At 41.6% G+C, this 11,724-nt stretch overlaps 1 protein-coding gene and 1 non-coding gene across 2 annotated transcripts; both read left to right on the top strand.

The window, feature by feature from the left end:
• The first annotated feature begins 3,888 nt into the window (after positions 1–3,888).
• LOC133922054 (probable 1-acyl-sn-glycerol-3-phosphate acyltransferase 5) lies at positions 3,889–8,376 on the top strand. Its single transcript, XM_062367215.1, has 4 exons — positions 3,889–4,034; positions 5,427–6,162; positions 6,431–6,561; positions 7,786–8,376. Exons 2-4 carry the CDS (start codon positions 5,537–5,539, stop codon positions 8,226–8,228), a joined length of 1,200 nt encoding a protein of 399 aa, XP_062223199.1. The 5' UTR covers positions 3,889–4,034; positions 5,427–5,536; the 3' UTR covers positions 8,229–8,376.
• A 279-nt stretch (positions 8,377–8,655) lies between these two features.
• Positions 8,656–8,727, top strand: TRNAD-GUC (transfer RNA aspartic acid (anticodon GUC)). Its single transcript has one exon. It is a non-coding gene; the product is annotated as a tRNA-Asp (tRNA).
• The last annotated feature ends 2,997 nt before the right edge of the window (positions 8,728–11,724 follow it).

Here is an 11,724-nt window from a genome sequence, read left to right as displayed (position 1 = left end):
TCTTTTTGAACTTGGTTTACGACCAGCTGTGAGTCCCCTTTCACGAGAAGTCGTCTGATTCCGAGTAATGCAGCTATGTGGAGCCTGTTTACTACTCCTTCATATTATGCAATATTGTTGGAAGCTTTAAAATCTAATGAAAGAACGTACCTGAGTTCATCGCTTATTGGAGATTTGAGCACAATGCTAGCCCCCGAGACCTGAAGCGTGAGAGATCCATTGAAGAAAAGCGTCCAGTGGTCCTCGACCACACTTGGCCTTATTTCTTCAACGCTTATCCATTCAACGATGAATTTCGCTAGTATCCCCGACTTCACATTTATGTGTGGTATATATCTGACATCAAATTCATTGAGCTCAACTACCCATTGCGCGATTCGTCCAGTGACCTTCCTATTGCGTATGACATCCTTCAGCGGGTACATCATCACAACGGTGATCCTATGTTCTTGAAAATAGTGTCATAGCTTCCAGGAAGACATCAAGACTGCATATAGCAACTTATGCACTTACGGGCATCATAGCTTGGCGTCGTGTAGGACTTCGCTCATATAGTAAATAGGTCTCTGGATCTTGGCCTTCTTCTCGGGACATTCCCGTTCGATCACCAGGATCGTACTTACAACTTGTGGGGTAGCTGCAATGTACAAAAAGAGCTCTTCTTTTTTGTTAGACGGTGTAAGAATTAGCGGAGACGATAAATACCTTTTTAAGTCCTGGAAGGTGCGCTCCGCTTCTTCCATCCACTTGAACCAATCATGCTTCTTCAGCAACTTAAAAAAGGCATCCGTCGTTCGCCCATCCTAAAAATAAATCGACTAAGAGCTGCAATACATCATATTAATTTTTGAACCTCCTTCAGTGCTTAGGATGACCGCATCTGGTCAAGAGCCTCGATTTTGCATGGATTGGTCTCGGTGCCTCGGCTTGACACCAGGAAGCTGGGAAGCTTGCCAAACAGAACGTTGAATGTACACTTCTCCGGAATGAGCATCATACGGTACTTCCTAAGGTTGTTGAATGTCTCCTTGAGATCGTCAATCAATGCATCCCCATTTCTCAACTTGATCAAAATATCATCGACATAAGCTTCCATATTACGCCCAATTTAGGGTTGTATGTAGTTTTGAATACACCGTTGATAAGTAGCACCAAAGGGTATCTTTACATAGCAAAATACACTGAAAGGGGTAGTAAAAGAAGTTTTCTCATCCTCCATTTCTATGCTAATTTGGTGATACCCCGAATAGGCATCTAGAAAACACAGCAATGTACAACCTGCTGTAGAGTCGATGATCTGGTCAATGCGTGGAAGAGGAAAATGATTTTTTGAACAGACTTTGTTGAGGCCGGTGAAGTCGACGTACATTCATCTACCATTAGCTTTCTTAATGAGGACGAGATTTGTGAGCTATGTGGGGTGACGAACTTCTCGAATAAAGTCCGCCTTAAGGAGTTTGTCGACTTCATCTCCACAACCTAGAGCATGCTTAGATAAAAATTCAGATAAGTTTATCTCGTGAAGTTTTTGGAGTCAAATAGTTTCTAAGTGTCTTAATTCCCCATGGGACGTCATCGTTCCTCGTAGAGATATATATGATTGGCATCGTATTTCTTAGAACATGCAATCAATTAAATTATCCACGTAAATGTAACAATTTATTCTTCTGCAAGTTCTGTTGGGGTTTTTTTATTTATTAACTTTAAGCGCGCGTGGAACGATTAACAACTACAACTATTTGCACTTTGAGTGTTCTCAACAGCATTATACTTCATATTAATTAATTAGTCATTTGGTTATGCACTTTTTTAAATAATTGCAATGATATATAATGCACTTACATGGTATGCACCAACTAAAAAGAAGTTTTTGATTGACTTGCTAAAATATAATAAAAATAAATTAAGACAGCATCCCTAAAGTTGCACGTGAATTTGATTTGTTAAACACATCAGATAGTGTATGGCTTAGAATGAGAGATTAGTTGTGCATGCTCTCTTTGAAATATTATTAATTACTCATGTGTTATACGGTTATTAGTATAATCAATTCACATGTTAAGCAAAACACCACCAAAAGAGTTTTACACCACTCCATTAATTGTTAGTCTTTGTCACGCTTTCCTTTTTTTTTTGTGAACCACAATTGGAAATCCTTAAAAGACCCCTCTTCTGCTAATAACTTGCCAGGCTCCCTTCCGCCAGGTGAAAACCCTTCGACTCTAGGTCTATTGGCAACGTGACAACTCTCTTACTCCTCCAAACCACAAGGGTGGATCCATAAAGTAATTCGCTGGGTTGACTTGTAGAGCACTAGCATCATTATTTTTTTTCTTCTACTAGTTCGATGTATATACTTTATAGGGAGTAACATAGGAACACGTGCTGTCAGCGAGCGATAGCACGCGGGAAGCGGGTCCACACGGGAGTGCGGGAGCATGCGATGCAGATCCACGCCGGAACGTAGGGACGAGCGAGATTTTTAGGAGCGAAATACGGGGCGAGCGAAAAAAACTATAGGTGTTTTTTAAGTAGTACAGAAATACCACTTGTTATCTATAATTGGAATCTTAACAAGAATTAACACGAAGTCATCGGTCGGCTGACCCATGGTTGTAGACTGGATCCAGACCTGAAGTCGGTCCCCGCTGACCTCCTCATTTCCGCTAGGACTATCTCCCCTGATGACCTCTTCGTCGTGTTGCCCTCCCCTTGCTGACCTCCTATGTGCAAAATCGCATAAATTTTGTCTTGTAGATGTTATGTAAACCGCTTCGCATCCATGCACTATGTGTTGCTGTAACTCATGAGAAATTGGCTATAATGTGGTGATAAATTAAACCCTGTCGGGTGGTTGCAAATGTATTATCTTATTCAGAACCGGAGCAATGCACGTGTCAGAATGCTATGCATGTATGTTTGTGTGAAAACCTAGAGCCTTCAGGATCCTATGGCGATCCAAATCCAAACTCAATTTCAGGATTATATTAGGTTGAATAAAGCCGGAAAGTGGTGTTGTGTGAAATAGAAGTTCCATACAAGTAATGTTATATAAAGTAATAGTACTTGCCTGACGCAAAAGATTTAAGTAAATTTCGTAACACTACAGCTAGATTAGTAAATTATCACAAAACTATAAGTAGCATAAAAAAAAGATTTGAAAAGTTGCACCGTGAAACTGCATACTTAGCATGAATCTATTAGTTTTGACTCTTGAGGCACATCAACATCCTAAAATATGTAATTTATGTCACAACTTCTAAAATTTGTATTTTTTTATATCATTGACGTATTAAATCTGTAGATGTGCAATACAACTTTTAAAATCTATTGTTTTATCATAGTTTGCCAACTTTTTTTTGTAACTTTATAAAATTTACTCAAAGTTTTACATGCTCGAGAACAATTCGTGTTATTTCGTGCCACTATTGCGATACCAGGTATAGTACCCGGGAAGCATATCGACAGGAGGAAGACCGTATTCGACAGTATACTGTTTTCGTACTCCCTTTGCAACTTTCATGGGTCGAATTGCAACTACAGATTTCGTTGGTATAATTGTCTTTTTTTAAAGAGGATCATGGGTCCGAAGTCCTACGGCTAGATACTACCACTTTGTTGGGCCAAATACGACCAAACCATTCTACGCGGACAGAATGGCCGCTTCCGCAGAAACGTCAAAAAGTTAGCCCCAACTCGCACCCATCACGACACCCGGCCCCGCGCAAGGTCGCCCCGCCCCCAACTCTGACAACGCCGTGGCAACCGAAGAAAATCCAGGCTTGACCACCGGTGGGCGCGGGACGGCGAGAGGAGTGGAGGGGACCATGAACGAGATCACACGGCTTCCCCCGGGGCGCGGCCTCGGTCCGGTCTGCCCCGAGTTTCTGTCGCGTGGTGCTGCGACCCGGGATTCCCTCGTGCTCCCCTGCCCCCCCTCCGCGCCGAGGGGAGGACCCCGCAGATCCCATCGAAATTCCCGACCGCATCCAGGCCCCTCCGCCCGCTGCCGGCGACGGTCGAATTCCTCCCTGGTATTGCATCTCCGCAACCTGTTGCCATTCGTTCATTCATTCTTTCAAGCAATCCTACGCTTTGCGCGGCGGCCAGTCGGTGGTCTCTATCGCTTAAGGTTCGAGGTCCGTGTCTTGTGAGGACGATTCGGCGATGCTGGGATCCCGGTCGAGTTCGTGTCTCCAGGATTATTGATTGGTGCTTGCTTCTTTTTTTTTCGGTGTTTGTTTGCTAAGCGATTGGTTCCGCTCCGTGAGCTAACTAAGCAAGCATGATGAGGTTAGGTGTATCGCCGTGAGTCGCTTGATTACTCTGATTCTAATACGGAGGTGGAACTACTGTTGGCCATGGGTCGCCACACGAGGGAGTACCATAAGCATTGCAGAGGCTGAAGTTTTGCTGTTAGTCGTATGTAGACATGTCAATTCTGAACACATGTAGAACAGCCAAACAGGGAACAGCGGTTCTTCTGCTATGTTTGAATGGGGGAGGGTAATTATTTATGCAATTGTCTCGATGGTACTTTTCATAAGCAGATTGGCTTTCTGGTGCAATTCTATGGTTCATAGATTTGTGGAGCCATAGGGAACCGCCAATTATTTATGAACATATATGGATTGCATGAACATGAATGATTGTTTGGGAGCCCAATCTGCGCTAATCCATCTATTCCTTGTTGCCTGAAAACGGAATCTTTTATTTGTCCTTGCATATGCTGGGACGATGCTGCGCAATACGACATAGACGGTTGCATGTCATTTTGGAATATCTCGGTCTTGTTAGTAGAATTAATTTAGCTGCGAGCTGATGGTCTTGTGCATTAATTTTTGTATCTTATGGAGCGTTGTGGCTCATACTGATGCTCTAAAGCCCTGAATCGTTTTTAGATCTGACAGTGTGATAGCAGAGTGGGTGGTTGTTGCTTGATGATTATCCATGGGAACTAGAGTTTAGCTGGAAGGTGTTGAACCGGTACAATGATTTCTGTGTCTTATAAAGTGTCGCAACTTGCAAGAATGCCCTAAAGCCACTAATCCTGTTGAGAATCGAGAGTTTGATGTCAGAGTAAAAGTTTGCCAGTAGTTGATAGATACTCACCTTATTCATCCACATGTACGTGAGTGTGCATGCTCATGCATAGAGGCATGGAGAAGACGGGATAGTCGGAAATTTTGGGTGTGTCTATGCAAATATGTGTGTTTTCCCACTGATATGCATGGTTGACAGTGATGTCATGTTACAACATGGGTATAGTATAGGTGGTGGATTGGTGCTCATCTTCCAATATTGTCCAGCTTTTGATGGAATCAAATCAAAGTGATGACATTTCTTTCAAGTTAATTATGCTAACTCTTAAGTATTATATGGCAACAGTATGCTTACATCTGATCAATAATGTTGATTTTTTGCAGTTCTCGTTTCTCCTACCCTACATGATGTATAAATAATCTGAGCAGTGCTGGGTTTTAGCCCTGTTTTGAAATTTCAAATTGCGCTAAAGATTCAGTTCTAGTCGTTAAAGATGAATGGTTCATGTGGTTCCCAAGGGCATCATGTCAGTGGAGAGAAGAAGGAAGTACATCATGTTAGCCGACCCATTATGAACAGTGGACCAAAGCACCGTCCATTGACCCCCATGAGACAATGCCGTGGTGTAGCATGCGTAGCAATAATACTGTCAACAGCATTCCTATTGATAGTTTACTTAGCCCCTATAACTACTTTCATTGTACGGTTGTTCAGTGTGCATTACAGCCGAAAGGCGACTTCCTTTCTATTTGGAATGTGGTTATCTTTATGGCCATTCTTGTTTGAGAAGATCAACAAAACCAAGGTGGTTTTCTCTGGTGAAAATGTGCCTCCAAAAAGGCGTGTATTGTTATTTGCAAATCACAGGACCGAGGTTGACTGGATGTACTTGTGGAATCTTGCATTGAGGAAAGGGCATTTAGGATATATCAAGTACATCCTTAAGAGCAGCTTGATGAAATTGCCTATTTTTAGCTGGGCATTTCACATATTTGAGTTTATCCCAGTAGAACGGAAATGGGAGATTGATGAAGCAATTATCCAGAACAAACTATCAAAATTTAAGAACCCCAGAGACCCTATCTGGTTGGCAGTTTTTCCCGAAGGCACAGATTATACGTAAGGCATATTTATCTGTGAAATACATTTTTCATTTTCATCTATTTTGTACAATCAACATGGATGAACGGAAAATATAGTAATCATGTATATTTTCAATCTTATGAATTTCCAGTTACGGATTGGCAAACGGCAAACCAAACTTTGTTTGATGTACTGCCATTTTGAAATTGCTTTTATATATTGGTCTAGATATTGCTTGTCATTCTATGGTATGCGCATGATTCTTCCTCCTTTACCTTTTTGCTGATTTGTGATTCCATCTTAGTGAGAAGAAGTGCATCAAGAGTCAAGAGTATGCTTCAGAGCATGGTTTGCCTAAGCTAGAAAATGTCCTTCTTCCAAAGACAAAGGGGTTCATTTGTTGTTTGCAAGAGTTGAGGAGTTCCTTAGATGCAGGTGAACACCCCCTCCCCCTTCTCATTCTGTGCACGTGTGTGCATGCTACATGTGTTGGCATGACATTATGCGACTCTGTTGTTAGAGGATTCCTTCTTTTTCTGTTTGCAGCAGAATCTTTATGAACAAATAACTATAAACCTACAATAGGTATAGTTAATCGTCCAATCCTTGAGTTTTAGGACTTGCGTTCATCACGGATAATGTTAATTCAAGAAATTTGTTTTCGATTTGCGGGACATTGCTTTGCTTGTCTTGAGTAGGTCATAAAGACAGTATAGGATTTCTTAGCACCCTTAAAGTTTCTAAATAGATCGTATGGAGCAATTACATGGGTTATCAATTCCTGGCAGAGGATAAAAAAATTCTTCACTGTTTTAGTAATCTAATTATAAATGAGTTAATTAAATGGTGCATATGTACCTTACAAAACGAACCAAATAAGCAAGTAATTGTTGTTGTGCAGTTTCAGCGTGGTCAGGTTTAGTAGTGGCCAAACCTGTATGTACTAGCATTCCCAAAATATCTTGTCATTGATACTGACCAAAACTGTGTAGTACATGAACCTTGGAGGCTAGGACCAATGAAATGGTGCATATGTTTACTTTTGTTGTTCCACTCGGTATGCCAGGTTTTACATTGAACTTTGTAATATTGGTTGACTGCGTGCATAGTAATATGCAGAGGTCGGAATAAGAAATATTCCTTTATCTAAAAAATGTTTCTTACAAAACGAACCAAACAAGCCAGTAATTGTTGTTGTGCAGTTTCAGTGTGGTCCAGTTTAGTAGTGGCCAAACCTGTATGTACTAACATTCCCAAAATATCTTGTCATTGATACTGACCAAAACTGTGTAGTACATGAACCTTGGAGGCTAGGACCAATGAAATGGTGCATATGTTTCTTACAAAACGAACCAAACAAGCCAGTAATGGTTGTTGTGCAGTTTCATTGTGGTCTAGTTTAGTAGTGGCCAAACCTGTATGTACTATATCATTCCCAAAATATCTTGTCATTGATACTGACCAAAACTGTGTAGTACATGAACCTTTGAGGCTAGGACCACATATGCTTGAATTCTCTGAAAACCTGAAACATTTCGATTTCTGAACTGCTTTGTAATTTTCGAAGCTTCTTTTCTGTTTCTTATGTACTGCTGTGTATTTTGCTAGGAATGTTTACTCGTTTTGATATTTTGACTCCTGACATGCTGATTCATGCAGTTTATGATGTCACAATCGCATACAAGCATCGACTGCCAGATTTTCTTGACAATGTATATGGTGTCGATCCTTCTGAAGTCCACATCCATATCAGAACTGTTCAGCTCTGTGACATCCCCACATCAGAGGATGAAGTAACCGAATGGATGATAGAGAGGTTCAGGCAGAAGGACCAACTCCTGTCAGATTTTTTCGTGAAGGGCCACTTTCCTGACGAAGGATCTGAAGGAGATTTATCCACACCGAAGTGCCTGGCAAACTTTTTCGCAATAATCGGCTTGACAGGCATCTGCTTGTACCTAACATTTTTTTCATCTGTGTTGTTCAAGGTCTATGTTGTAGTAAGCGGCGCTTACCTCTCATTTGTTACCTGTTACTCCATACAACCACCCCAACTGATAGGTTCACAGGAGGGTGATCTCCATGCCAAAAAGGCTTTGTAGATGTTGATGTAACCAGCGACTGAAAACCGTATGCCTGCAAAAGATGTGTACTGCTGGGATTTCTTGGCTGTGCCAATTTAATGTTCCCTTCCTGTAACATGAACAGTCTTTCTTGTTGATTGTCAGTGGAGGAGAGCTCTTATCTGAAGCCGAGACAGTGAAGTGTCCTATGAGGTAGAGACTGAACATTAGCATGATACAAGTTCTAACAGATTTGCATCCGTAATTCAACTACATGATTTAACTCTGAATTGCTATGATCTAATCTGTTCAGTGCTTAAGAAAGCAGCGGATCTCCTGTTCCTCATGGGCTGAAGGTGGAGTGGCCGGTGCAAATTGTTTATGTGAAGTCCTTCATCGGTGATCTACCTTTTTCATTGATTATGACACGACTCTCTTTAAGTTATCTTACACCTGAGCCAACAAAGTCGTTGTAGTATAGTGGTGAGTATTCCCGCCTGTCACGCGGGTGACCCGGGTTCGATCCCCGGCAACGGCGTAATGAGTTTTTCGTCGTGTTTTTGAATTTTATGAACCTCCCACCCAAAATCCCAAATGGATGCATAGGCTCCTGCTTTTCCACGTACGTATATTATTGTTGGTGGTCATAAGTCAGAACACGTCCCCGTCTGAATACAGGACACAGAATAAATATGATTGTTACATGTCAGGCGCTTCTTTTCTTTCTGAAAACTACTGCACGTGAGGCCCCAAGAAAACCCTCGCAAAAACTGAATTCTTCAGCCTTTCCCGTCATCATATCGTAACAAATCACACTCAGCTAGTCAGCTGTTTTTCCTTCAACTAGTAACCACATATGTGCAAAGCCAAAATGGGCATAGCCACCAATAAAGTGCATTGCAGCATGTGTGAACTCATGCTAGTCAATATCCACTTGCCTCCTGTTTGGTTGTACTCCCTTTGACCCACCACCTAGGACATAGGTACCGAGGTAGCTCAACTCGTTCTCCCGTGGCGCATAGCGGGTCCCTAGCAATCCTAGGCACAAACTCTACCACAAATTACATCGATCAAGGCATATGTTTAGTATCCTCATGGATAAAAAACTACCAGTTCCACTTGTTTGTGAATCATTAGCCTTCTCGTTTGTGACTTCTAAGCAACTTTTGTTTTTGAAACTTGTCTTATTTACTTACGTACAGGATAGTGAAAGTTGACCTGAAGTTTCCATTGAAATCATTCGTTTCTCCTGCCGCGAAGGACCTGATTTCACAGGTAAGAGGTTTCCGTCTTACCTGTCTCAATGTCGACCAGAAATGGTTGCTCAGAATTCAGATAGGCATTCGCTGGATCTCACCAAATGTTTGTGTGCAGATGCTCGTAAAGGACTCAGCGCACCGGCTTCTGCTTCACAAGGTTCTTGAGCACCCGTGGATTGTTCAAAACGCTGACCCCTCCGGCGTGTACAGAGGGTAGAACACCGGCGGAACACTGCCTCCACTCTCCACAACTCGAGAGGAGTTTTTTTAGACGAGATAACACTCGGCTTCTATTGAAAGCTAATAGAGTTGTACAGGAAAAGAGCGAAAAGCGAAACAAAAGGTAGCTAGAACTACCAGCACAGCAAAGGAACAGGTCGCAAAATAAACCCACTGCTAATCTACAGCTTGCCCCTGAGCAAGTAGCACCAAACAACGTAAGGTCAAATGCAGAGACAACCATAGCAGGAGTTAAACTTTCACCACATCAGACATCAACACCTGATTCCTTTTGAAAGAAGAAGCCCACTGTATAATGCTAGACATGGCAGCATCCACCTTTTTCCTATCATCCAAACTGAGAAGAATCCTCTATCTCTGCAAATATGAAATCCCGGAAAAGATGACATCAATTGGGAGCGCAGGAAATTTCTTTTCTATAGCCATCTTATTTTGAACTCTCCAGACCGCCCAAGCAAATCCTGCAAAAAGGGAAACACCTAGATTTTTTGGACCCTTAAAATGCAAGTCAAGCCAATTGGAGAGAAAATCACCCATAGAAACCACCTGAGAATGCCACTCAAAGCATTCTCTGAGACCACACCAGGCAAAAAAGGCTAAAGGGCAATTAAAAAGGATATGGTCAGTTGTTTCCAGAAGACCACACAGAGAACAATTCACATTTCCTTTCCATCCTCTGTTCTTCAAGGCATCTGCAGATTGCAGTTTATTATGATAAACCTGCCATAAAAAGATCTTGATTTCCAGAGGAAGATTAGTACCCCAAATCAGCTCAGCCCCCTTACTGAAAGCACCACCAAAGGTGGTGAATCTGTATAAAGATCTAGTTGTGAAATTTCTGGATTTGTCTAAGGCCCAAAACACTTCATCATCACTCTCATTCAGATGAACCTCTTGGAGTTTCTCATACAATTTTTGTAAGTTCACTTGTTCGCAAGGGTTAAGGTTCCTTCTAAACAAGATATCCCAGTGATTCTCCCCACCACAGTCCTCCACCAACACCTCAGGATTAGCACATAACCTGTATAGATAAGGAAACTATGTACGGAGAGGAGTCTCTCCCAGCCATATATCTTTCCAAAAGGCAACCTTGTCTCCTTTATTAACCCTATAAAAAGCCCCTCATTTGAAAAGGTGTTTCACTTTATGTAACCCTTGCCAAAATTGAGAAGACCCTCTTCTCTTTGAAGTAAAGAAAGAACCATCAAGCATATATTTGGCTTTGAGAAGCTAACACCAGGTCTCTTTACTGTCTTTAACAATCTTCCAAATCCATTTAACTAGCAGACAGTTATTCAAGATCTTGGTATTTGCAATACCCAGCCCACCATACTCCTTAGGCCTTCACACTGCTTCCCATTTCATCATATGATATCTAAACTTTTCATCAGCACCCTGCCAGAAAAAGTTGGCTCTAATAGAGTCCATTTTTCTATGCACCCCTGCAGGCAAAAGATAGAAACCCATGTTGTGTGTAGGGATACTACTCAGGCTTGAATTAGTTAGAACTAATCTCCCCCCAGAAGACATATATCTTCCTTTCCAAGGCGCAAGCTTATTATACAGCTTTAGGTTTATATGGTCAAAAGCCCTGACACCCAAAAGATGATCAGAAATTGAAACACCCAAGTAGCTGAAGGGAAACACACCCAGTTTGCAATTTAGCATATTAGCAATCCTTTCTTTACCTTGCTGATCAAACCCAAAAACAAAAACTTCACTTTTATGGTAGTTGATCTTCAAACCTGACAGCCACTCAAAACAGTACAGAATGATCTTCAAATTCAGAATAGACTGATCACAACCATCAATCATGATAATAGTGTCATCTGCATATTGAATGTGCGATACACCTTTTGGTAGAAGGTGATTTACCACCCCAGAGATCAAACTTTTATCCACAACCTTCTCAATCATCTCCCCAAGAATGTCTGCCACCAAATTAAACAGCAATGGTGACAAAGGATCTCCTTGTCTTAGCCATTGATAGGTCTTGAAATAGGAACTTCTTTGCCCATTCACATTTATACAAACCT

The sequence above is a fragment of the Phragmites australis genome, chromosome 1 (genome assembly GCF_958298935.1).
Source record: "Phragmites australis chromosome 1, lpPhrAust1.1, whole genome shotgun sequence".
NCBI classification, from domain to species: domain Eukaryota; kingdom Viridiplantae; phylum Streptophyta; class Magnoliopsida; order Poales; family Poaceae; genus Phragmites; species Phragmites australis.
The sequence above is the reverse complement of the archived record's forward strand: the minus strand, read 5'-3'. Positions and strand labels throughout refer to the sequence as shown.

Coding starts and splice junctions, on each gene's coding strand:
- LOC133922054 (XM_062367215.1), top strand. CDS start 5,537: ATGAATGGTTCATGTGGTTCCCAAGGGCATCATGTCAGTGGAGAGAAG. Junction 6,163..6,430: donor CCCGAAGGCACAGATTATAC/GTAAGGCATATT, acceptor ATTCCATCTTAG/TGAGAAGAAGTGCATCAAGA. Junction 6,562..7,785: donor GAGGAGTTCCTTAGATGCAG/GTGAACACCCCC, acceptor TGATTCATGCAG/TTTATGATGTCACAATCGCA.